Source organism: Epinephelus lanceolatus, chromosome 19 (genome assembly GCF_041903045.1).
Source record: "Epinephelus lanceolatus isolate andai-2023 chromosome 19, ASM4190304v1, whole genome shotgun sequence".
Lineage (NCBI taxonomy): Eukaryota > Metazoa > Chordata > Actinopteri > Perciformes > Serranidae > Epinephelus > Epinephelus lanceolatus.
In genome coordinates, this window is record NC_135752.1 from 17,556,174 (window position 1) to 17,583,387 (window position 27,214).

Below are 27,214 nucleotides of genomic sequence, written 5' to 3' on the forward strand. Positions count from 1 at the left end.
ATTCTTGCTTTGGTATATAATTGCGACATCTCCTTCTCCTTTTGGCTAGAAAAGCTTTTGTTTATGTCTGTTTTCTTATTTTCCTTGTCTTATTTTTATATATGTGCTCCCACTAACTTTGACTTTTGTCTCTGTGGGCCTATTTCTCCATTATTGAACTTATACATTTACATATACATAATCAGTGAGTGAATTTATGAGCATGCTAAATGATAAATTCATTGAAGGAATAATGTCAAGTATTATTAATTAATTGAAAACTCTCTTAATGTCTTACACTTATGCATTTCCCAAACACTTAAAAAGCTTTAAGTGATGAACTTAATATTATTATCATGACATTAAATATGTATTCTCAAATTTCTGATTTGCTTATTCATTGATTTCCTGCTAAGACAGTATTGCTTTACAATTGTTTGTATTTCTTTGTTTATTTTGTATTACTTTTCTTATTTTTTTTTTCATTTGGATTAAAATGACATGTTTATTTTTTTAGCATTATGGCATAGTGGAAAACTGGATCCAATCCTCTCTGTCTTACTGATACACCTTTCTTTTTGTCTGCATTTGTAATTTGCATCCCTCACAACAGTCTGAGGTGTTGTGTGATTTTATAGTCTGAGAGCATATACACATTTTTGCGCAGAAAAACACCCCGTTGTCTTCCTTGAGCAGAAATGCTAATGATGACAGTGGGTGCCTTTGCCTTATCAACATGAAGAAGTCAATACAGGTGACTGTGAGGAGAATGTAATGAATAATCTATATTTTCAAGAAAGCATTGCACCATTCTGAAGTGTTGATTGAAAGTAACCGAGAAGTAATTATAACACTTATGAAATTCTATATGTAACTGGAGGTAAAAGTAATTTCTGTTTGGCAGGGGAAATAGCTTCAGATGTAACAAAACAGATGGAGGGCAAAACAGATGGAGGGAAAGCAGATTGAATGAGGCTGCGAAAAAGACCTAGAGGACTCTGAAATTATCTAATGGACTTCGGACTGTGAAAGGTACTGTGAAAGCGGGGAGGGTGCGCCTGAGTAATTGAAATTTGTAGTACCGACATGCTGGAGTTTAGCCTTAGTGTTCTGGGAGTTGATGTTTTTATGGGACTCAGTTTGGAAGGTGTTACCGCTGAGTGAGAGAAAAGCAAGATCAAGACGGAAGAAAATGGACTAAAAAAGGGAGAGAGGTAGTGAGAAGGAGGGGGAAAAAAAGCAGTGAAGTAGAAAAGACCCAGGGCCAGATTTCCAAAGACTTCTGCACCTTGTTTCAGATGTATTCTTGTGTGTGTTATTTATCAAACGTGCGCCCTAGCCTGGAAGCACAATTCACCTGTCATCTGGATCACACACACACACACACCAACACAAAGGGTCTGTCAACGCACCTTTTGTGAGATCAGTGGAACGTTACTTTATCCTTTATGCATATGTATTTGAGGAGGGATCATGCAAATGACAGAAATATATAATGTACAAGTGTTGTTGACTTTATATTCCTCTGGGTTTACCAAGCGTCATCTCTGGGTGTCTCTGCAGATTTTCACTTTTTTTTTGTTAGTTACAAAAGCCTGTTCAAAGAAGGTTTTAAAAATGAAACTGTCCGGCTCTTTGTTCACATCTCCATGACAGCAGACAAAAGGTGAACACATAACAAAAAGACTGCAAAGAGGGCTGTGCTAAACTTCAGGGCTTCACAGACTGGGGGAAAAAAAGACAGTAATATCTGATCATTTTATGAAACCAAACAAAGAGTGTACAGAGGGTTGTGACTGTGGTTATTAAACTTGAAACTGATTTTGATGTTCACTGAGGTGCTAATGCACTGTGGCAATTGTTCCCGCTTGCTAATTCATTTACATTTTGTTGGCTGTTACTTTATCAGTCTTTTATTTTGTACTTCATTATATACAAAGATTACATCTCTTTTTCTTTACCCAAGAGGTTAATGCATGTATTCCAACTGCTTCAATTTTTACAGACCTTTTATACATTGAGGTTTTTGTGCTTTGAAATTCAGCTTTTATAGTTCATATACATCTTAGTTCATTAATGAGTAATTCTTTTTCATTACTGATTGCTCCTAGAGAGCGGCTTGAACACAGTCTGAATCTCAGATTGCGTAATTAGCTCATGCTTTAGTAAATCAGACACTAATCTGACACAGGTTGAAAGTGCACATTTAATGGAAAGCTAATTTGCTTTCATGTGTGTAAATCTGGTCGAGAGCGTAAGTGGAACATGACCTGGGTGCGTCTACCGTGTGTATATTACAGTTTCTATTTTGGTGGCAACCTTTTTGTGCTAAAGACCTTCAGAGGGCAATTTCACAAAGCGAGGACATTTTGACCAGTCCTCATTTCATCAAGGGGCGTTTTGGGGTTACGGGTTGAGGAACATAGCCAAAAGTAAGTCGTTTGTGTTGTGTGCCAAACTGAAAATGTCATCCGCACATTTATTTCATCACAGCTACATTTCCAGGAATCCCTATTACAGTACTTCCCCCGTCTCTTCACTGGATATTGAGTAGTTTGTTGATAACTTTCACACCCTTAAATGCCCTCAGTTACATCACGGATGTGTCAGTCATCATATCTTTTGTTACTAAGGGTTACAGAGCTTTCTCAAATTAGACTGTAAAACTGCTTTGTGACTTCTCCAACTTTTTTTCATCCTTTTTTCTTGTCCTTCCCTCCCATTTATGATTGTTTTATTTCACTCCATTCAGTGATTAGAGATTCTCCTCATGACGCCTTGTATCTGATAACCCTGCTGTTTTTATTTTACATTTGAAAGCACTTTAGTGTATAACTTGTAATTCTGAAGAGTTCTACACAAAGATTATTACAATCTTTTAAGAAGATGATATCTGTGTCTCCCACCTTAGTTGTGCCATTCATCACAATGAATCACATTACTGCAATTTACATTAAAGGGATACTTGGGCCTTTGTCATTGCAGTGTGAGGGGTGTGTGCAGATGAATAGTGTGGAGGCATGGTCGCACATGAGCGAATGCAGGGGCTGCTATTTGTGATTAATGTGGGCAGTGCCTGATGTGATGGACACAGACATCTAACTTGCTAGCCAATGTTAGGTGGTTGCTTATAAATGCTATGTGTGGGAATTGCCAGAGGACTCACAATACAATATCATCATGATATCACAAAACAATATTATTGCAATATGGTAGTATTGCAATACAATATATTGCAATTTATTACCTTGTTTCCCCAGATGCAAATTATTTCCCCAAAGGAAAACTTTGTCAACATCAGTTTTACCTCATAAGATAAAATTAGTCTGTTTTTAGTCTGTTCATCTGACTTCAGTCATTTTTATTGCAGCAAAATGTGATGCAAAGCAAACAGACTGACCAACATCGTCATAAAACCTGTTATAAATGCTGCATACACCTGACAGACTGAACTGTTGGCAGATTCAACACCCTCTGAGAGGCCAGATTAAATGTGTGAGTGAATCACTTCACATGCAGGTATTCTGCTAACTGAATGGCAGCACCCATGTGGGTTAAGCCTACCCTAACCCTAACCCTTAATTCAATTCAATTCAATTCAATTCAATTCAATTCAATTCAGCCTAATTCAATTCAATTCAGTTCAATTCAGGTCAATAGTTTGCCATTGTTTGAAAAACAACAAGATAATGTTGGAGCATTCCCATCACTGCATAGTCATATAGTGATACCAATACATAATCCCAAATAAATAGTGATCCAATCCCCAACATAAATAGATATAAAATAAAGTGCATTATGACAGCATATTAATAACTTAGTGCTACCAGTATTGCAAAAAGACTACACTAACTGTGGGAGCTCCAAGCCGCTGCGACTTAAAGGATAACTTCGGTATTTTTCAACCTGGGCCCTATTTCCCCATGTATATGTGTGCGTATGATTCATAGGTACAACTCGTTCTAAAATTGGTTCAGTATTGAGGGAGGCAGATACAACCGCAGCCGCGAAACGAGCTAAAACGGTAGATATGGGGGCAAATGCGTCCCGTATAAGTTTGCGCATTAAAAGTGCTTTTTTTCGCCACTTACCGGTTCAGATCGCCAATGCTATCTCTGTAAATAGCATACTAAGCATTTCCCTTACCTCTGGGCTGTGTGTGACGTCATCTCAGGAGAGCTTTGCTTGCCGGAAGAAAACAGAGGAGCCATGCAGAGCGCCGCTCCGAGTGGCGCTGGTTGTCCCGGAGTACAGCTGAGAGTTTTACTGCATCGATTGAAAACAATGGTTTGTGTTTGTGCTTATCCGAATTGCAAGAACAGGATGTCGCGCAACACCCCGTACAGCTTTCATAGGCTGCCTTTGTCAGACGGCGAGATGCTGAAGTTGTGGCTAGTTGTGCTACAAATGGATGCTAACACTCCTCTCCAGACACTGCGCCTTGCAGACCATCGGGTCTGCAGTGCTCACTTCTCCCAAGATGACTACTGCCAGCCGAAGAAGAGAAGACATCCAATCCTGAAACACCTCTTCCTCAAGAAAACGGCTGTCCCATGAGTAGAGAGAGCTACAGACACAGTGGAGCAAAGCTCTCGTGAGATGACGTCACACACAGCCCAGAGGTAAGGGAAAAGTTTACTATGCTATTTACAGAGATAGCACTGGCGATCTGAACCGGTCAGTGGCGAAAAAAAAAAAAACACTTTTAATGCGCAAACTTATACGGGACGCATTTGCCCCCGTTACTGTTTTAGCTCGTTTCGTGGCTCCCGGCTGCATCCTCCTCCCTCAATACTGAACCAATTTTAGAACAAGTTGTACCTATGAATCATACGCACACATACACATGGGGAAATAGAGCCCAGTTTGAAAAATACCAAAGTTATTCTTTAAGTCCTCCTTACCTTCGGTGATAAAAAATCCAAAAGAAGTCCAGACATTTGATTTAAATGCGGACGGCATGTTTCTGATTTCTTCCTAGTGTGCCTCCATCTTTGTTTTCATGAACTTCCTGCCAAATGCCGCTGACTACGACCTCTGCTGACCTCACCAAAAAAACCAAACCAAAAAAAAAAAAAAACATCAGCACCAGCTAGTGGACCAAAAAGCAATTGATTGTATTGTTCTTGTCCCAAAAGTTGTATTAAAATGTACATTTGCAAAAAATGAATGATGTATATAATAAAAGATTGATACTTGGCATCAGTGTATGGATAGAATATTGCCATGCAAAATATCGCGATACTATGCTGTATTGATTTTTCCCCCCCACCCCTAATAAATACCACGAAATATGATGTCACTGGTACATTTTTCATTTTCTCAAGTTCCCCGCCTGTCTCGACTCACTGCCAGCAGGCAGCATCTCTCATGTGGGGCAGTTTGTATTTTTCATTGCCAATATCATACAATATCCGCTGGTTAGACACAGCAACAATCAGAGCCTGTATCTTTTGTCATGTAAACACTAATGCATCCTGATGCGTCCTCGACAAGGACTATGTCAACAGTGCAGGATGTAGTGTTTGGGCTGATAACAGTGGTTTGATGCTCTATAACCCATTTTATCTCGAGTTGGATAAAATATTGCGTGACCATCTATTGTTTTACCCTATGGAAGGGGACGTGTTGAGTTTTGCTGACAGCGATATCTCCAGCTGTAATGACACAGCCGCTAACATGAGTAGCAAACATACAGAGCAGCTAGCAAAAGTGTGGACGTAATAAGTGCAAGCAAGGCAGTGAAAAAATCTGCTCAGCTGGAGATACATAATAGGCACAGGTGTGAACAGTGATGTGTCTCAGCTGTTCACTTGTGTTCAGATCACCAGAATGCATGTCAAGAGCGGGTCTACAGGCTCTCTGTGTCTTTCCACACATTTGCTATCAGTCGTGGCTGCGACTTCACTGGTCAAAGTTCACCACAGTTGGACTCTACGTGATGTGAGGATGCAAATTTCCTTTGCCACTGGAATGTTTTATTCACCCCTGCTGCTCGTATTGAATGCAAGTGAGCGGGAGAAGAAAATTTGCCGGTGTTAATTTGCTCATGTGTGACCGTATCCTAAAGGCACCCACTGTGCGCCAGCTCCTGGAGCTCTCTGACCATCCGCCAGCCAGTATCCACCACATGATGCAATATTTCCCTTCATTTTTGCTAACGGCACAGGTGGGGTGTTCCCATTCATCATTCATCTGCTCACACCGCAGTAGCAAAGACCTGGTTCAAAATCTGCAAGGTATCCCTTAAAGAATAGAATTAGTGAAAATGGAAACAGATTTTTTCTGCAACCAGGTTCTGTTTAATCAGTCTGGTACATCTGCAAAAAGAGACAATTTAATCACTTCCACAATGTGAGGCATTTGTCTTTTCCTTCAATCAAAACGCACTCATTCTGTCTCTGAGTCCTTCAAGGTCCAAGTCAAATGAGAAGACTGCATGAATCACATTGAGGGTTCTTGTGAGTGTTTTTTTCAGGGCTCATTCAAAGTTGAGGTGTATACAGATGAAATTTTCAGATCAGACCTGAAGCATAACTGCAATTCTTAAGTCAAGGACTGAAAACACAAACATCCCTTTCCGGTGAGTGCCCCTGAGAGAGGGCGCAAAAAAAAAAACAAAACAGGAAAGTGCTTGCCTTTTTGGAATGATGCATTTAATGATGACTGAGCTGCAGAAAATAAATTTATTGCAATATAGGATATCAGAATTTAAATAAGTGGAATGAAAATACATGTTCAATGTGGACAACCAGCTTTAAGTTTAACAGTATATTTAGGCTGATCTGTGAATCCACTGCCATGCTCCTTTTATATATATACATATATATATATATATATATATATATATATATATATATTTGTTCGACTCTGTTTCTGTGTCTCTTCCTCAGTCTGTCTTCGTCTCCATCCACCACCTCTCTGGGCATGTTCTAACACGATGCATAAATTCAGAACCAATTTTACACCACATTGCCTTGGCTCCGCTCTCCAAATACCGCCAGACTCTCACGCTCAAAATCCAACTCGACTCTCGACCTGTTTAAGTGCACCAGACCAAAAGAATGACTACAGCTTTCTGTGCACACTTTTTTTTTACGCAGACTTAATAGAACTTTTAATCATGTCTAAAATCTTTATGGCGCTGGCAAATTTTCATGAGCTATGACATAATGTTTATGAAGTGAGTAAAGGAGGGGAATTTGACCTGCATTGCTCCACAGTTGCACAGGAATTATGACTGTGTCCAGTGGACAAGGAAGAGAGAATATGTTGCTCTATGGTTGGCAATAAACTACTTTTAATAAGGAGGGTTTTAGGTTCAGGAGAAAAGAACAGTTTTAAAGGTGAACAGTTTGACAAAATGTACCTTATGTACCCCTTGTACCTTGTATTTAAAGTGTGTCCTTGGCTACTACAAGCTTAACAAAAAGCAACAAGCAATTTTTTTGCCTCTTTGTGAGTGTCCATTTAACCTTTTTTTCTGGCAGAAAAGCACTGGCAGGGCACTGGGGACATCAGCGCCTTTCTTAAAAGTTAAGAACTAGAGGTGCTCGATGCGGGAACACCAAAAATTTGGAGCACTCGAAAAAAGGCGCTGGGTGCAGTGGTTTTTCTTTAGGGAGTGGAATAGACTCTCTCTTCATTGGGAACAAAAAAAGGGTGGGGAAGCCCTTATTTGCTGAGTTTGTATGCTCTCCCGATGTAAGCGTGGGTTTTCTCCGGGTACTCCGGCTTCCTCCCACAGTCCAAAGACATGCAGGTTAGGTTAACTGGTGACTCTAAATTGCCCATAAGTGTGAATGTGAGTGTGAATGGTTGTCTGTCTCTATGTGTCAGCCCTGTTATAGTCTGACGACCTGTCCAGGGTGTACCCTGCCTCTCGCCCAATGTCACCTGGGATAGGCCTCAGCCCCCCTACAACCCCTAACCAGATGCCCCCCCATGACCCCTAACAGGATAAGCCATTACAGAAAATGAATAAATTAATATATCGACACTGAGGCTTAGAAAGTTTGTATTCTACTTTTGACCCTGAAAACTCTACAGTCAGTCTCACCTCAGTAAGAATCCATTTCTCCGATCTGCATCAGCTTGGCTCTACTAGAATCCAAACAGTTCTTGTCTTGGTCATCTATTAGTTTCTGTCTGGCATTTGATATTGTCAATTAAGTTTTGCACAAATTTCACTCGGGGAGAAAATAATCAAACATTAGATGATTGAGCTCCCCCCAGAGCCAGTTTTCACACAATGCTATATTCCTGAATTGATAAATTGCTTGAATGCTGTAAACGTGCTCCACCATTCATCCATTCTCAGAAAGAAGTGATTATATTTTAGTGCCCAGTCTTTGTAACCTGCCGTCTCTAATGTGAACAATCTGTGGCTGAATTATATCTTATCTTTGAAGGTATTAGGTTACATGCCTTTTGTTAGGAAGGGATATAAAAATGAGCTCTGGGTCAGTGTTTATCAAAAATCTTAGGGTGTGTGTCCACAAAGCAGTTTACATCCTCAGAAAAGTGCTGGGATAGAATGCTGGGGAGTGTTTGATCCCAGTGCTTCATAAAAAAAGTGCGCAGAGCATCTTTTTTTGTGCTGCACTTTGTTTTTGTTTTTATAGCAACAATATCTTGACACCACTGTTGGCTAGGTAGCTAATATAATGCTACATTAACAGATGGTTGAATAACACTCAATATCGGGGTGATCTGCCCTCACAAATAAGCTTTCCTGTCTTGGTTGTGAAAGTAGATAGATAGTAGCCTACCCCCCCAAAAAACGCCAGTTATGTCACCAGTGCCTTTCTGAAATGTTTTTTTCCAACTCAAAATGCTCGGAGCAGCTGCACAAAAAAAGCTGGAGCACCCTGAAAAAAGGAAGCGCTTGGAAAAGGGAAAGGGTCAGGTCAGGGTCATCTGACTGTAATGAAGGCCACAAGCCAAAAGACATTGGTCTTACAGTGAAGTTGTTCTTTACTACAAATGTTCCTGGAGTTTTGACCTCTCCAAAATGTAACTTTTAGCAGATAATTGATAAAAACAGGCCACGGACAGACTTAGACCTTGCAAGACGAAATCCAAAAAATACATATTTTGCTCTAAGTATCCTCCCTTATCTCAGTTGCACTGCATTGCTGTAATAATGTACCATGAAAGACACAGTTACCAACTGACAGCACTTAGAAGTGTAACCATGACCTATAATCATCCCTGTGGGGGTAAAGCTTTTTTCTCCTCAGTGGAGTAAATATGTATGAGCCATTATCAACTGTCCTCACATAAAATATGGATTAGGATATTGACACAACACACCACAACCCTTTTGTACATTTTTTTCCATGCTTACTTGTTTCAATTTTCTGACAACAGGTGAAGCATTTCTTCTTAGATGCTCCGTCATAGTCAAGAGGAGAGCATTGATTTCCTTTCTGTCCATTATCCCCTTTCCACTCTGGGAGATTAGGAAGTGTAATCACTGTGATCCTGGGGATTATACAAGCAAAACATATGTACAACCATGAGGAAATTAGATAGATGTTATTAGCATAAAGTCATTTCTTTAGGGTGCGACTTTGGCTAAAATAACGTTGTAATAACAATACCGAAAAATGTGATTTACAGTATAAACATATTTAACAGACACTCTCCGGTGGACCTTTTATATCAGGCTTAAAATGCAGTTTGAAGCTGTCCACACTGTTAGGTTATTTTAGATTACTTATTTATCCATCAGTGGCTTAACACTTTGCAAATCCCTGGCAATTATCTCTATGTGGCAGCCCCTGTGCATTTAGCAGGAATGTGTGTTTTGATGTCGTGGTGGCAGCGCAGTACAAACAAAGCCTCTTAACTCTCACAGCCTCGATTTTTGCTCGCACCCTGACTTAAACACAGACATGCACACACTCTAGGGATGTGACCCAATTTGATTAACAAATTGAGCTCCAGAGACTTGATAAGAACGGACAAATTACCAACAGTGGCCAATAAATCTGACAAGGAGGGACAGCAGAGGTTGGAGAGGTATAGGATTGCTCACTTCCTCAATAGAGATTTAATATAATCACACTGGGTGGTAGACAGCAACCACATTGAGGAAGCTGTAGATTTTTTTTTTTTTTTTTTTTTTTTTTTCAGGGGTATGTATGGACATTACAAATGAGTCATAAAGTAAGGGTCACTGCTCTTTCCCCACCCCCAATATTATTTACTAAAAAACAAGTTTCTAACTGTAATTCATGGTTAGTCATTTTGCCATGAATAAAAATGTCAAAGCAAGCTAATGAAAGTTTGGAGCCATGTTACAAAAAGTTCAGAATCAATGTTTGATAAAAAAAAAAGTTTTCACTTTGTTATGGTATTTCAGCAGTACAAAAAGTGGAGTATCATCAGCACATCACTGAAAACTGAACTCAACTGAGTACTACACAGGACCTAGAATTGATCTCTGGGGAACTCCGTAGAAAAAAAAAAAGGCATGAAAGGAAAATATGCTTCCAAGTACAACAGAGCATCTTCCATTGGAAAAATCAGTCTGGTTGCAATGAAGAGCAAAACTTGTAATGACAACCCAATATCCCAGGTGATGGATTCAAATACTGCAGTCACCCATTCTCTTAACTAACTTTGGTTTGATTTAGTTCATCCAGTTCTGCTTCGGCAGATGAAAATAGATGGATGATTTAGTTCAGTGAAGTTTTAGTTACAGTACAGTAATGTAACTGTAAGCATCTACAATATACTAGTTCATATCTGTATGTAAGATTTCATATGAATACTTGAATGAATTTTAATGTTTTTTGCCCAATTTCAATGGACACATGTTTTCAGTTCTAGAAAATACATCTTGGCCGACTTGAATAAGATCAGTTTATTATCGTTCCATCTAAAATTAATACTATATTTCCCTAAAATGTACATCACTGAAGCGGAAGTAGCAACAATAAATTAATAAAGTTCTGCATACAACTCAAACAAAACAACTCATTTTTTTTCAGTGGAGTATATCATGGATTGCATGGTTATCATTTGAATTTAACTAATCTTGAACTGAACTTAAATTTCATGCTATTTTGGTATTTTCAACTTAGAACCTACTTTCTCATATTTTTGTGTCTGAGTGACTAATAGGAACAACAATATTTGAAATTGGTCCAGTATTGAGTGACAGGGTTGCAGCCGGCAGAGGCAAAACAGGCTGGAATGTAATCACTTAGGGCAATTATGCACTGTCAATTTGTGTCCACTAAGACTGCTTGTTTGTGCCACTAATGGGCTCAGATAGTTCTAAGTCTCTGAAAATATTATGGAAAGGATGTCTACAAGGTCGACCTTTTTGTATAAGTGTAAAATCCTTTTTGTTTAACCACTATCACCATACATACCAGACTCCACATAAAAAAACAGTGATTTTAGTGTGTATAGAGCTGGTATATTTTCACATGTAAGTGGGTGAGGTAAGAGTTTATTAGAACCAAACCAGACTTGGCAAATGTTGGAACAATGGAAAGACTAAACAAAATGGCTTTTGTATGTTTTATCTTATTTCTATCAACTTGGAATATAGTGTGTTTTAGGATCATAAAATTACTGTTTTTTAAATGTCTGGCAAGTCAGGGTTGTTTCTGTTTAGACAAAAATAATCTTACTCTTTAACAAAAAGGTTGATGTTTGACACTAATAAAAACAATCTGAGCTCCCCAGTGGCAAAAATAAGCACGTGTAGTGGACATAAACTGATGATGCGTAATTGCCCTGAGTAATTACATTGCAGCTTGTTTTGCTGCTGCTGGCTTCAGCACTCTCACTCAGTACTGGACCAATTTCAGAAGTTGTTGTTCCCATTAGTTACTCAGAAACAAAAAACATGGGAAAATAGGCTCCAGGTTGGAAAACATCGACGTTGCCCTTTAAATTGAACTTTAGTTTAAAGTTTTAGTTTGAAGTTCACTGTTATCCTTTTTTAGTTTCATAATCACAGCAATCATGAGTCAGACCCACTGTGACTGACTAACCTGTGTTGAATAACTTGAATGGTCTTCACACATTTCTCTGTCCTGTCTTTAAGCACTGATTGCCTGAAAAACTTGCTGATTAACAGTTGCCATCTTTTTGTCAGCATACTTGTATCCTAAAATACTTTAAATGATTGATTCTCCTTGAATTTCTATCCACTTTTTCTCCTCTTCTCTTCTCACTGCCAGCACCTGGAGGTGTCTTTGGGCCTCAAGGGGAGTCAGGGTCAGAGCCTGAAGATGACAGCCAAATGAAGTTTTACACAGAGCAGCACAGAGGACGAAGGCGCAGCAAAGGTGAGAGGGAATACAGGTGTATGTCTTTGTACATTGTTATAGATGTGTTACATTTATAATGCATTAACTTGCACGGAGGGGAACCCTCTTATCCACTGCATACTGCTGAGAAGGCAATAATGTAAAAAGGAGTAAAATACAATAAAACATTTTAAAAACAAATTCCAACCTCACTCTGGTTGAATATGAGCCTATAGCTGAGGGAAATGAGGCTAGACATTTCTGGAATTGTCAGCGTAGCTGGAAGTAGGAAGGAGTCATGCACATTCCCGGTGGGGTTTAAAGTGCTGGTCCATGGCACAGCTCAATGACACTCAAAGCAGATATATGAGCTGATGTAAATGGAGGCTCAGTGATGAACAAAGATGAGTCACATTTCTTTGATGGGAAGCATGATTTTAACTTCCCTTCCCACATAGCGATATGTGATAGTGAAGACTGTATGCAGATTTCACTGTTGTGTATGTGACTGGGTGACCTGGAGAAGATGAAACACAGAAAATTAGTCTGTTTGTGTTCCCCTGGGTGTCCATATTGATTAAAAATGAGTGGAAATCCATGTGTTCTTATTATTTCCCATGCCTATCACATAGCACTGTATCAGAGAAGGTGGAAAAGGCATGCCATACATATTAATCTTATTATTATTATTATTATTATTATTACAGATCACAAGTGTCTGGTCCTGTTTGGATGCTGTAGTACAATAGGGCAATTTGTTATTGTAGACCATTCAAAAGGCAATATTTTCAATACACGTTGCAAACTAATGATGTCTAAATCTATGTAATGAAGGAGATGTGCAGAGGTAGACAAAAAGCTACAGAGGCAAAATAAAGAGTATTTCTGTGGATTTTTTCTAGCCACAATTAGACTTACTTTGCCCTTCTCTTTAAATCTAAATGGGTTCAACTGAAGCTCATACAACAGTTCATATGATGTCTTACGTTAAGTTATGTATATATTGGTGCCAGTATTGCTTAGGTTAGGTTTATGAAAAGAATCATTTTTGGGCATCAACGCTGAGTTATTTCAAGTTACGTAAGTACATCACCTCACATCAACACTCAAATAAAGTACGTGTCAACATGACATGACTTTTGGTTTCACACCGGACATGAACGGCAGTCTCCAGGGTCTCCAAAGTCCTGTGTTTGTTTGACCCGTCCTCCACTCCAATCACCTCCTTACATACACCATGGGTGCATTCCACATTACATACCTTTTTTTTCTTTTTACTTTTAGTAGATACTACAGCTGCCCTTCAAAGGTACATACTGTTGCATGCAGTATACACAGAATCAAGACATACTACTTTCTCATAACATTTCATCCTGAACTTTGACCCTTGCTTTTATATCCGTTACCTTGGAGATACAACAAATGCTGCTTACCGAGTTCGCCAGAGACGGAGACCCAGAGAACTCTCCTGTTGTTACCTTGCAATGTATGTAGTTCAACTCTAAACTTAAACCTGCACAGATTGTAGGTTCGAACAATTATATTTGCGACAGTGTTATTACATCTGCAGTTCTCTGTCAGTTATTTTTATTGCTATGTCCTTTTGTTATTGGTAATATTTATGATTATTTTGTTCACTTAAACAATCAACATTCCTATTATTACTATTTTACTGGTCATCAGTTGCTTGAATGCACTGTCTTCCGTCATTGCTTCATCTGTTTGTGGCTCAGTTCATGTGATGTATCGTCTACTGTGCAGAGGACTGTGGGTCAGAATAGCCAGAAAAGTATGTAGTAGAACACTCTGGTATTTTTGGCATTCTTAATTTCGCATACTTTGTATTGGGACATACTAAATCTTTTTCTGTCATACTGTATAGTGTGATAGTATGGGTACTGGAACACACAGATAGTTGCTCTTTATACTGTTTTACCTGACTTCCTCCTGTGCTCCCAAGGCAACCTGCAGCCTGATCACAGCCTCCTGGCTCACAATTATGTGGGTTATAAACAATTTATTGTGCAGTACATTTTGTACGTATATGAACAGTAAATGAGAACAACCTGCTGAGTTACATCTTGCCACTCATCGACGTTTAGCACTTTAATCGACCTCTGTAGTTCATGGCTGGCAGAAGAAAAAATATTCAGGAGCAGCAGCGTTTTTGCAAAGCAGGAGTTACAACTCAAAACTGGAATGTTCCTGATTTCCTACAAAGTTAATTAAAATCACATTTGTCTCACAAAACCCAATGCGTAATATCTGTAGGTGATGACTTAATTTTGAACTGAAGAAATCTATCGTCTATTTTTCATGAATATTTTTCATCACTCAAGAGACCCTGTACTGGATATCTGGATATTGATATTGAGCCTCTGTGGAAGGTGTTGTTAGTACTACAGGAATGTTGGTTATTCATGTTTATCTCAAGTAGCTATAGGTGGAATGGAGGTAAGGGTTGTGATTGTAGGTTTATGAAAAGGAACTCGAATAGGCTATATAGACTTAATTTAATTCAGCTGTGAATTACATACATACAGTTTGTAACAGTGTATGTATTTTTGTGGAGTTTTAAATTATGTATTGTTCACAAAAAAAAAAGAATGTAAGGGTTCTTGTCTAAACTGTCCACTCCTTATAAATGGGCTCTTAGATTTTATTGGAAAGCACATGGGCTCACATTAAAACCCATGACAGTGATCTATGTTAAAGTTACAGCTTGTGTAAAAAGGCTGTGCTTTCTCTAGAAGATGGTGAGAGGGGAATAAAGTAAAGGAAGGCATTTTAAGTTAAACGTAAGCTTTTTAAGCTTTACAATTACCCTGTGTATAGTAGTTGCTTTACATTCACTTATGTGTTTGTGTACTTGTCTGTTTTAGTGATTCTTTGCGTGTATGAGCACATCGACTCGGTGTTTGGTTCGTGGCCATAAAGTAAGTGAGCCACCGTGAGTGTACATGGTTTTGTCTACTCAGTAGGCTTTTATAGTAATTGAGGGACCCCGTTCACGAGCCCAGTGACACCACCCACACCCCAAAGGGATTAGCTGCTCTGCCACTTTTGCTGCGGACAGCTGTTGTCCCTGTCCCTTCACAACATCGTGACTGTGGTAGACATGTGATTCAGTATGGATGGATTCATTATTCTAACTTTACCTCCCTGGTTTTGACCTTGAGCTGCATCTCACTGCTTTCAAACTTCTGATTGGATTCACCGGATTCTCCTGTCACAGGGGGTTACTGATTAAACTTGTTTCTATAATGGTTTATTGTTTCAATTCAATCCATTTGGCCATTTGCACATTGCATCAATAACTGTCCAACTGATCACGCTTTATTTGAAAAGTCGAAATGTATAGTTGGAAAATGTAGAGGATCTGAGATTGTGTGTGTCTGTAATTTTCTGAGATATCCACTGATCTAGTCACATAACTCTTATAAGCAAATATAACTTTTGTTTAATACGAGGCACTTTACTAGTCTAACAATTTGCTACCAGCCAACTTCCACTGCTTAGAACATGAAAAAAAGAATAGACCTACTACTACTATTGGCTTTGGCAACAAACCTGCAGGGTGCACACAGGGCAGCTCTCTTCTTAGGAATTATTCACAAATTTTCTGAAGCATGCCGATTCTGAGACAAGGGTTTAGGGTTTTTATACCCTTAATTGGAATCAGTGGAACCAAAGTATGTCTTTCACCCACAAATTCACTAGTCTAATATCTTATACTTACTCTAAACCATATGATTTTCTAAAAGTGATGATGAATAATGCATTTTTAAACCTATATTTCCCTGCATTGGAAGAAAAATGTATGGACTGTGAGAATGAGATTTTTTTTTTATTTTCTTGTCTTGGTAAGCTCTCAACCACTTGTAAAATTAAAAGCACAAAAGTAAGAATAACATTGATGAATTCCACAAATTAGTGCATACAGACAAAAATACAGAGGAAGATTGTGTATCGCTTACTGCATTAGGCTCATTTTGTGATACAGTTACAGCAGTGTTTTCAAACCAGAGCTATCACTACTTTATCCCTATCACATCCTAGTAAGCCTCCTTTCAACATGGCGACATGATAAATATCAGTAGACAGAGGTTAAGTGGCTAATTTCATTCCTTATATCTGGCTTGGAAATGGGAGCCCTGACAGAGCCAAAGGGCAACCAAAACAACCAATCTATAACCCTGTCAGTGGCAATAAGATCATATATCACGCCAGCGAATGATTCTTGGCTGTTCTGCAGGAGCTCGTGTTTTCCAGGTCATCTTTTACTTACTCAGGCCAAACTTGAACCTGGGTTAGATTCATATATCAGGAGTCAAATTAAGTACATTTTCAAGGATTGAGGGAGGCTCAGCGGCTGTATTTTCAACAAAGGAAGGTGCTAAAGTGGATGATTTAGTTTTAGGCCTGTGTTATGAGTGTCTGTGTGTGTATTTTGTCCCTGTGTACAGAAGTACTTCCTATCAAGGATGTTCAAATGCAGTCATCTTTTTGAGACCCTGATGAGAACAGAAGGGCTTCTGTCAAACTGTTCACCTTTTACCTTTTTCTCTTTCTCTACCTCTAGGCCACCCACACAGTCCTCTAAATAAGGTCACCCTGACGTTGATTACCATCAGCACATGTGTCATTGCCATTGTCTATGCTACGCAGGATTCCTGCCCTCTCACTGTCAAGGTTACCCTCCATGTGCCTGAGCATTTTGTTGCGGATGGTAAGTATAAAACATTCATTAGACCTTGGCTGAATATTCAACTAAAGGAATATCACTACCAATCAGTTTTACCAAGTTGGCTTTATAACTGTTTTTTTGTTTTGTTTTGTTTTGTTTTTATCGCACTGTTTTATTTATTTTTCTCTTCCTTCAATTGAAACTATAACACAGAAGCAAAAATGGGAAGGGAAAAAAAACTGATCACTGACAAGAAACCCACTAAACTCAGTCAGAAAGAAACTTCACTGTAAAATCACCTATCACTTCTGTGAGACACCCACTGAAATTGTAGTAGAATATACCGTAGCAACATCAGCCTCAGGCAATGTTGAGCTTTGTGGTAGAAGCTAAAAAAGGATATAGATTTGTGGAGCATGTTATCATAATAGCCACTATTCATCATAGTACATCTTTGTTTCATTTTTTTCTTTTTTCCCAGCCATAATTGGATACAGTCGTCCTTCAAGCAGCAGCATACTGCAGGGATGACTGTCCAGTACGAGCTGTTATCGAGTGGTGAAGGATAATAAGTAATTTGTATAGTGTTTGTTGTTAGGAGAAACGGCTAATGGACCAGGGACAGCTCGGCATGCTTCCTCTGTTTCTATTTACAAATGGCTTGCAGTAAAATCTCCTCCTCCCCCTCATTGGTGATTTGTGTTTTTCAATTTCAATGCTTTACAGTGTCAGTGCCCCCTCTGCACAACTGATAAAGTGCAAAAGACGTATATCCATCCGACAAAAAAGTAAATCATGTGCGTGGTGGAACTGAAAAAAAAAAAAAAAAAATGAGCAAAAATCAGGAGCATGAAGCCCACACACTGAAAGCTCCCAGTGGAAAAAGATTTATTATCACCACAAACAACTGAATGACATTTGGAGCTATCAGACTGATGAAGAGCAGTGTGCTCAAAATATGATTGTTTTTTTCTGTGTTTTTGCACTGGGAGCCTTCTGTGTGCAGACTTTATTACATGTGACTGCATACGGTATATTGCATTATTAACCTATTCTGTGGTTTGCACCTTCTCAGTTGACACAAACATTCTATTGAACCAATGTGACAGAAGTACTTCAAGGTTCATTTTTGTTTTATTCATGTCACATATAGCTGGCTGCATGGCATACACACAACAAAATGTTGTCAAGAAAGTAGAATACATAGAACCTGGACTTAAACTTTTTTGACAATACTGAGTTGATATTAGGCATCTGCTTTTTTACATGCTAACATGGAGACAGTTCACAAAACATTTGAGAAATAAATGTAAAACGAGGATAAGTATGTAGGTGCTCAGGCAACTGCCCGAGAGCCATCCCACTGAGTGTGTTTTAAATTCCTTGTTGGCTGTGGGATAATTGTAAATTGGGTCCGTGTATTGGCAAGATACCACAGTATAAACCTTGCTGGGAGGTAAGAGAGGCCCACATGGAAAATGTGCAAGGAGTTAAGTGAAGTAAGAGGGAGTGAGGAGCTGAGGCAATTTAACTAATGATTGCCATATCTCTGAAAGCATTCACATATCAGTCGATCAGGTGCTCTTGCCGCCAGGGCCTCATTTCTAGTCCGCCCACACGCCCACAATTTGTGTGCACCTAGACACACAATAGGATGGAACAGTACACAAAACTTCAACTTCTACAGTATGCTCTGTAACTACACGTAAGATGAGAGTCTAAAACTGATGAAAAACACGTATCTCCACTTTTGACGATTTTGACTTTCTACAGTGCATGGAGTGTCCATAATATTCCCTAGCAACTATTAGTGTTGGGTATCCAAATGACCAATGGAAAGACGTCTTATTATATCATCTATTCAACACGTATCTCCATTGGGTGTCAGAAGTGTCCATCAAATCGTCAAAAGTGGAGATACATGTTTTTCATTGGACAGCGACGAAATATAGTGTTGAATACTTTCAATGGTTAGTAGCTTGACTTTTTGTTCTGGGCTTCTGAGTTATATCATTAGGCGCTGACATTTTTTCTCACCAGTTCTACCCGACCCATCAAATTACATATCACTTCATACACAGTATAATTGGATTCTGTCAAATCATAATGAAATTGGGCCCTGTGCAAGAACTACTCATAAGAAATAAATTGTTGTTAAGTGGCACATATGAGTGATGGAAGGGAATTTGTGGCATTTTCTTGTACTTTGAATTTTCTCTTTCTGTGAAATTTATGCGTGGTCCAGATCTGTCTTTTGAGTAATGTACAGATAATCTGCCGTTATCCATACAAAGACAATAATTTGTTTTAAGAATTAAAATGCCTTAATCTGAATTAATTTGGTGCTTGGGGAGATATTTCACCTCCCAATTGACCATTTGTATACCAGTTACTCAGCTTGTGTTCTGTTGAATTCATGAAAAAAAAAGACAAGGTTAATGAAGAATCCAAAAAAATGAGAAAATAATTCTTGATGAATTGAAGTTAAAGGGGTCCGCGTTTAACAACAGCTAAACTACAGTACAGGCCAAAAGTTTGGACACACCTTCTCATTTAATGCGTTTTCTTTATTTTCATGACTATTTACATTGTAGATTCTCACTGAAGGCATCAAAACTATGAATGAACACATGTGGAGTTATGTACTTAACAAAAAAAGGTAAAATAACTGAAAACATGTTTTATATTCTAGTTTCTTCAAAATAGCCACCCTTTGCTCTGATTACTGCTTTGCACACTCTTGGCATTCTCTCCATGAGCTTCAAGAGGTAGTCACCTGAAATGGTTTCCACTTCACAGGTGTGCCTTATCAGGGTTAATTAGTGGAATTTCTTGCTTTATCAATGGGGTTGGGACCATCAGTTGTGTTGTGCAGAAGTCAGGTTAATACACAGCCGACAGCCCTATTGGACAACTGTTAAAATTCATATTATGGCAAGAACCAATCAGCTAACTAAAGAAAAACGAGTGGCCATCATTACTTTAAGAAATGAAGGTCAGTCAGTCCGGAAAATTGCAAAAACTTTAAATGTGTCCCCAAGTGGAGTCGCAAAAACCATCAAGCGCTACAACGAAACTGGCACACATGAGGACCGACCCAGGAAAGGAAGACCAAGAGTCACCTCTGCTTCTGAGGATAAGTTCATCCGAGTCACCAGCCTCAGAAATCGCAAGTTAACAGCAGCTCAGATCAGAGACCAGATGAATGCCACACAGAGTTCTAGCAGCAGACCCATCTCTAGAACAACTGTTAAGAGGAGACTGCGCCAATCAGGCCTTCATGGTCAAATAGCTGCTAGGAAACCACTGCTAAGGAGAGGCAACAAGCAGAAGAGATTTGTTTGGGCCAAGAAACACAAAGAATGGACATTAGACCAGTGGAAATCTGTGCTTTGGTCTGATGAGTCCAAATTTGAGATCTTTGGTTCCAACCGCCGTGTCTTTGTGAGACGCAGAAAAGGTGAACGGATGGATTCCACATGCCTGGTTCCCACTGTGAAGCATGGAGGAGGAGGTGTGATGGTGTGGGGGTGTTTTGCTGGTGACACTGTTGGGGATTTATTCAAAATTGAAGGCACACTAAACCAGCATGGCTACCACAGCATCCTGCAGCGACATGCCATCCCATCCGGTTTGCTTTTAGTTGGACGATCATTTATTTTTCAACAGGACAATGACCCCAAACACACCTCCAGGCTGTGTAAGGGCTATTTGACCAAGAAGGAGAGTGATGGAGTGCTGCGGCAGATGACCTGGCCTCCACAGTCACCGGACCTGAACCCAATCGAGATGGTTTGGGGTGAGCTGGACCGCAGAGTGAAGCCAAAGGGGCCAGCAAGTGCTAAACACCTCTGGGAACTCCTTCAAGACCGTTGGAAAACCATTTCAGGTGACTACCTCTTGAAGCTCATGGAGAGAATGCCAAGAGTATGCAAAGCAGTAATCAGAGCAAAGGGTGGCTATTTTGAAGAAACTAGAATATAAAACATGTTTTCAGTTATTTCACCTTTTTTTGTTAAGTACATAACTCCACATGTGTTCATTCATAGTTTTGATGCCTTCAGTGAGAATCTACAATGTAAATAGTCATGAAAATAAAGAAAACGCATTGAATGAGAAGGTGTGTCCAAACTTTTGGCCTGTACTGCATATCAAACATCCTTTTACAAACTCCCACACAACTCTAGCAGGACAATCCAAGTCTCATTTATCCAGTTGTATGCTCAGTACTTCCCAAACAGACAGACCCTTTTGACAGAAAACTGATCAAAAAGTGAAACTTACCAATGCTCTCTTCAATGCCAGACTCCATTGACAAAAACATTCATTTTACCTTGCTAAAAATGAGAGCTGCTGGTTTAGAGCTGCCTCAATCTTTTTTCTTTCTTTCTTTTTTATTTTTTTTTATTTTAATCCAACAATGGCTAAACATTTGTGAGGCTGTGAATGCTTTGCTCTCTGGCTAAACCCAATAAGGTCTGACCCAACCTGCCGGGATGGGCCAGGTTGTGAATTACCAGCATTTTCCCAGGTGTGAATCAGATCAGGTTTGCACTAATTTCCATATTTCTATAAGTTTTAACAAATGCTTAAGTGACACTTCAGCATTCATTAATTTAAATAGTGTCCAACACCTCTGGTGCTCTGAATAACAGAATCAGAGTGTGCTCTGGTGCTTGGAGTGACTCTTTACGAATGGCCTATACCACACTGAAAAGACTTAAGTTGACTGAAGCTTGTGAATATATATATTTTTTACAGTGCAAATTCAGGTATGTAATCAGGCTCAAGCCCAAAACTGCTGCCGTGTTTCAGACTTGGGTTGAGCTGGGACAGAAACTTTGTTTCATGTAAGGCCGGACTTCATTGTTTTGGGCCCTATCAAAGCTCTAACACTAAATTTCAAAGAAAATGGTATGACATGGAGGGAAAAAAAAGTGCTGCCCAAGCCAAGTGCTCAATGATGATAACTAGGGGAGTCAAGAAGGCCTAGCCAAAGCATCTAAAAGCAGTATGTAAGCCATCCAGCTGAATACACCCAATGTCAGCCAGGGGTTTTTATACCCTTAATTGGGATCAGTGGAACAAAAGTTCAAGTTAACTTTATTATTGTCCCGGATGGGCAATTTGGGTTGCAGCAGGCATAGAAATGACAAAACCACACATAGAATATGCAACAGACAAAAAAATGCCAAAAAACCCCCCAAAAAAACATGAAAGTATTCATTTAGCCCTCAAATTTACTGATCTTATATCTTAAATTTCTTAACATCTTAAAGCCCCTTCCGACAGGAAACTGTACTAAACTGACAAAAAACATTGTGTGTGTGTGTGTGTGTGTGTGTGTGTGTGTGTGTGTGTTTATGTGTGACTTTGGTGCTTTAAAGGGTTAGTTCTGATTCAGCAAAGTCACACAGTAACACAAACAAACTACTGAGTGAGATCAGCTCCCTCTTCAACAAAGTCAAATTGCTGTTTGTGTCAGTGGAGTCTGGTTTAGAAGAGAGCATGGACACGTTTCACCTGTAGTTCAGTTCAATTCGGAGAGGGCTGACTGTTTGGGAGTGCTTAGCATACAACCGTATAAATGAGACTTAGATTATACTGCATAAAGTTGTCTAAGAGCTTGTAAGTGGGTGATTTGATCTAGTTTTGCTGTCGTTCAACGTGGACCCCTTTACTTCTATTTATCAAGCATGTTCTCCGTTTTTGGATTCTTCATGAAGTCATACAAACTCGTATATACAATGGATATACAAATAGACATTTGGGGGATGAAGTGTTTCTTTGAATACAATTTGGTAAATGACTAGAAATAAAATATATTTAAGACAAACTTGCCTTGTATCTCCAGAAATGTCACATCCCCTTGAGATTATTGTTATTGTTATTTACACTTGTAAAAATTTTTGTGAAACCTGCCCACAAATATGGCAGTGTTTGGGGCAATTAATAGAGTGTGGTGAATCGAACAACCATATAAACAAGTCTCACAGAGAAAGTCAGAAAGGTTTTGACCTCATTATGCTGTAGTCTATCGCAAGGTATCTGTACCACTGTGAATTTAATATTGACATGTGTAGTCCCCGTAGAACAATTATTGTTTTCTGTGACCTCCTCACCTTTGCTCTACCACTCCTAACAAGGCAGACGTTTCTTAAAATTATGGAAGCTCCCTGAGCTGACCTCTGACTCGATGCTCACTTCTCAACTTTTAAAAGTAAGAGATCAAAAATTCATGATTGGAGTTTGATGAAAATTTCCAGATATTCACCATCACCAGAGAGCTAATTATTTTAATTTGGATGACTCCGTGGTCTTTCCTTTAGTGCCACCCTCAGGACAGACTTCGCCTTTCATGTCTGTATGTTGTGTCTTCCATACAGCACCTTTTTTTTTATTAAGCAGAGCCTTTTACTTTTAGTTTTGTTGTTCCTCTGCAAACTTGTGTATAGTGGAATTGAACTCAGAAAAGCAGACACCTGAGGCAGAGCAGATGTGATAAAAGGCGGCTTAACCCAATAGTCTGGCAGGCATACAGTCGGCAGCAGGTAGGCAGTCAGAGCAAACAAACAAACAAATCCAACAGATAAACAAACAAAGCAAATCCAAACTGGCAAGCCACGTATAAATATAAGTTAGGTCAGGACAGGAACAGGCAAGAATAAGGACTTTAATGCTATGGCATAGCTACAAGGCTAAGCATATGATCTGACATGCAAGAGATGTGAGCTGCCCACTGTAAATGACTCTCCATATACTGCAGGAATAATGAGTGATGGGAGGCAGAGGAGCATACATGTGATGAGGTCAGTAAACACAACAGCGCAGGCCAGTAGACAGATGATACATGGCAGGAGATGGGAAACAAACAACACACAAGCTAACGTGTAGGTAGCATGAAGAAATGGAGACAGGATACATAATAGCGGGACCATTTAGTCAACATCATGACAAACTCATTGCTAAATCAAATGTGGGTGGAATTAAATATATCTTCTCAGAGGTTAATGAGGTTAATACTTAATGTTCTTTTTTTTCAGCACTCCAAAGTGTGAAGCGAGTCACCGGATTCATTAACAAATTAGGAAAGAATTACATATTTAATATTAAGTCTAGGAAGGAAAGCTTTTTGTTAGACGACGGAAACAGAGCGGTGTTATAAATCACTTGCTTAAAATTACATTCCAAAGGTGATAATAAGATTAAAAAAATGCATCATTTATTCACATAGACAGACATAATCAGTGCCGGACCTCGCTCATTCGGCACACTAGGAGAGTTAATTAATAAATGAATGAATGATTATTAAATTTATGGTATTTATTACAGACAGAAACAGAAGCCAATTAGAAATCAAGAAGAATAAATATTATAGGTATGAAACATAAAAATAAGTAGCAAAAGTAAAAGAATATGGTATGTGCAAATTTGAACCTCAATTTAAATTTTTTTGTTAATTTTTTTAAGGTATTTTTACTTTTTAATTTTATTTGATTTTATTTACGTTTTTTAATTCAATTCAATTTAATTAAATTAAATTTTATTTTATTTCATTTTATTTTCCCCTTATGTTCAATATTTTTACACTCGACATAATAGGAATAATCAGTGTTATTTAGTTGTGTCTAACCACACAGCTTGACTGCCATAACCATACAATGAAAATATCACAGGGAAAAAAAAGCACTAGTATGCAGCAGGAACAAAAGCGTAAGAAATGAAAATAATAATAAAAAGCTGTCTGTCAGTGTAAGTGTTTTTCTAAGGGAGGACTATTGTTTCACTTGTTCAATAGAAAAAAAAAACAACTGCTCGATGTGCACAGTTTCTTTAATCTTGTCCGTTGCCATGATACAGATGTGCTCTGCTTTCTGTTCTAAATCTGTTCCCAAAACAGTTGAAAGGGGTTTAATCTAACAAAATAATTTAGCCCCAGCCTTCTGCAATCAATTCACGATATGCACAGCCAAATTGCCAGCAATCAGCGATGTTCTTACTGCTCAGGAGGGGTTTCTTCACAGGTCTCAGAGAAACCAGCCCATAATCTAACAATTGCCTCCTCTCTGTGTGAGCTGAGACCATTAGATTTTTTTTCCACCCTCTCAGCAAATGAGGGCTACTGGCAGCTCTGTTCTCTAACTGCAGTGCTGCAGGAAATGGCCTTGTTACGCTCACGTTTGGTCAGCCTGACCTCCCAGATCAGGTTTTTAGCGTTCTTTTAGAAACATTCAGCGAGCTAGCTTCCCTGATATCTATGGGAAGTGTGTTCCATAGCTTTGGGACGTAATTGACAAAGGTTGCATCCCCGATCTTCTTCCGGCTGTTGCTGGGAACCTCCAATAAACCAGCAGAAGATGATCGAAATGTTCTTGGAGGCAAATAGTTAAGACAGGGGTTAGCAATGTAGCTCGGTCTCAGCCCATGTAGAGCTTTGTATACAAGGAGGAGGAACTTAAAATCAATTCTAAATGTAACAGGAAGTCAGTGCAGAGAAGCTCAGACTGCCCTGATGTTCTCTCTCCTCTTGGTTCTGGTTAATAGCCGAGCTTATTATTTTGAATCAGCTAAAGTCTCTCAGTGGTGTTTTTTGGGAGGCCTGTAAAAAGTCGAGCCAATTTGAAATAACAGCATGAATCAATTTCTTTTTTTTTTGTGATCAGTTTTTTTCTTTATTCAAGAAATATCTTTATACAAAAAGGAGAAAAGAAAATGAGAACAAACATGTCAAAATTAAAAGCAGATACATTGGCAAGTAGCACATAAAATAATCAGCAAGATCAAATAAACAGAAAATAATAATGAAATCCTTGAAAATAATCAACAACTTAAACTAAATCTGAAATCATATAAATAAACCCTCCCACCCACCCCCTACCTCAGGGACCTGGACGCAATACACAAAACAGCTTCAGTGACTTTCATTCTAATAAATTCTTAAGTTTCACAGAAAGAGAATTCCACATTTCAACAGTAGTCTCCTGTGCTCCATGTACACGGGTTGTAGATAGTTCTAAGTATACAATGTCCAAATACATAAGAAGCCATGCCCGAAGTGAGAGAGAATGCGGCAACCAGTTTCTTGGCCGCCGTAAACCCAGCCAGCAGGGCACGACTATTAGACAGTGACAACCCCAGGGTAGACAGATCATTGAGAATGAATATGATAGGTGATAGTGGTACAACAAACCCAAACAGTTTAGAAAGATTGGAGGCAACCATCCCCCAGAACACAGACACTGGGGGGCAGTCCCAAATCATGTGAAAGAAGGCGCCGACAGCATTCAAAGAGCAAAGCTTACAGTGGGGATCAGAAATGAGCTTCATGGAGCAAAGCTTCCTTGGTGTCATGTAATCAATCAATCAATCAATCAATTCATATAAGTTCTGTGAACAAAATTAAAGTGGATCTGCTGGTGATCTGGGTTTCTAGAGGCCAGCAAAATGTTAGACCAGACTTTCCTCCAATCATGATCTGTGTTAAGATTTGGTATATCGGCCCTCCATAAAACTTCCAATGCCAGGGGTCTATAAGCATGCTCGGAAATAAACCAATATAGTTTGGAGACTAGGCCTCTCGTGCTTCTGGCGCTGCATAGAATCTTGTCTAATGGTTGTGGTGTGAGCGGAAACGGAACTCTGCAAGCCCCCAAAACAGATCTCAATTGCAGATAGAGAAAAAAAAGGAAGAACACGGAATATCAAATTGTGTACACAAATCTTGAAAGGAATGCAAACCCCCGTCTCCAAAAATATCTCCCAACGTACGAATTCCCCTCTCCCGCCAGTGAGGATAATGTATGGGGCGTCCACCTATCAACAGTTTGGAGGGGAGGGGGGGAACTGCCCATTGGTCCGACAGCCCATTGTTCCGACCATATTAAACCCATTGTTCCGAAGTCCGTTCTGAAATCATCATGATGCCCTGTGGTTAAGGTCTGGTTAGGTTTAGGCACAAAAAACACTTGGTTAGTGTCAGGAAAAGATCATGGTGTGGGTTAAAATGAAAAAGAAAGTGACAAACACATAAGCTGTGAGCCTGCTTCGCCTCAAGCCTTTCCCAGCTGACCCAGAGCCGGTCGCGGCGCACCATCAAGGCAGAAAAACGCCTGCTGGGAGCCGTTCGGCACTGCGGACCGTCAGACTAATGGGATGTTGGACCAATGGGCTGTCGGACCAATGACATGGACCCGGGGAGGGGAACCCACTCATCTTTTCTATAGCCCTCTAGACAGCGATCATCTGACAGACTACTGGGCCGAATGTTTCTCTG

At 39.3% G+C, this 27,214-nt stretch overlaps 1 protein-coding gene across 1 annotated transcript in view; it reads left to right on the forward strand.

The window, feature by feature from the left end:
- The window catches only part of astn2 (astrotactin 2), a 443,146-nt gene that overhangs the window by 179,506 nt on the left and 236,426 nt on the right, over positions 1 to 27,214 (forward strand). The window contains exons 5-6 of the mRNA XM_033646535.2: positions 12,186 to 12,293; positions 16,837 to 16,983. Coding sequence (XP_033502426.2) covers positions 12,186 to 12,293; positions 16,837 to 16,983 — 255 coding nt within the window. The remainder of the gene's footprint in view (positions 1 to 12,185; positions 12,294 to 16,836; positions 16,984 to 27,214) is intronic.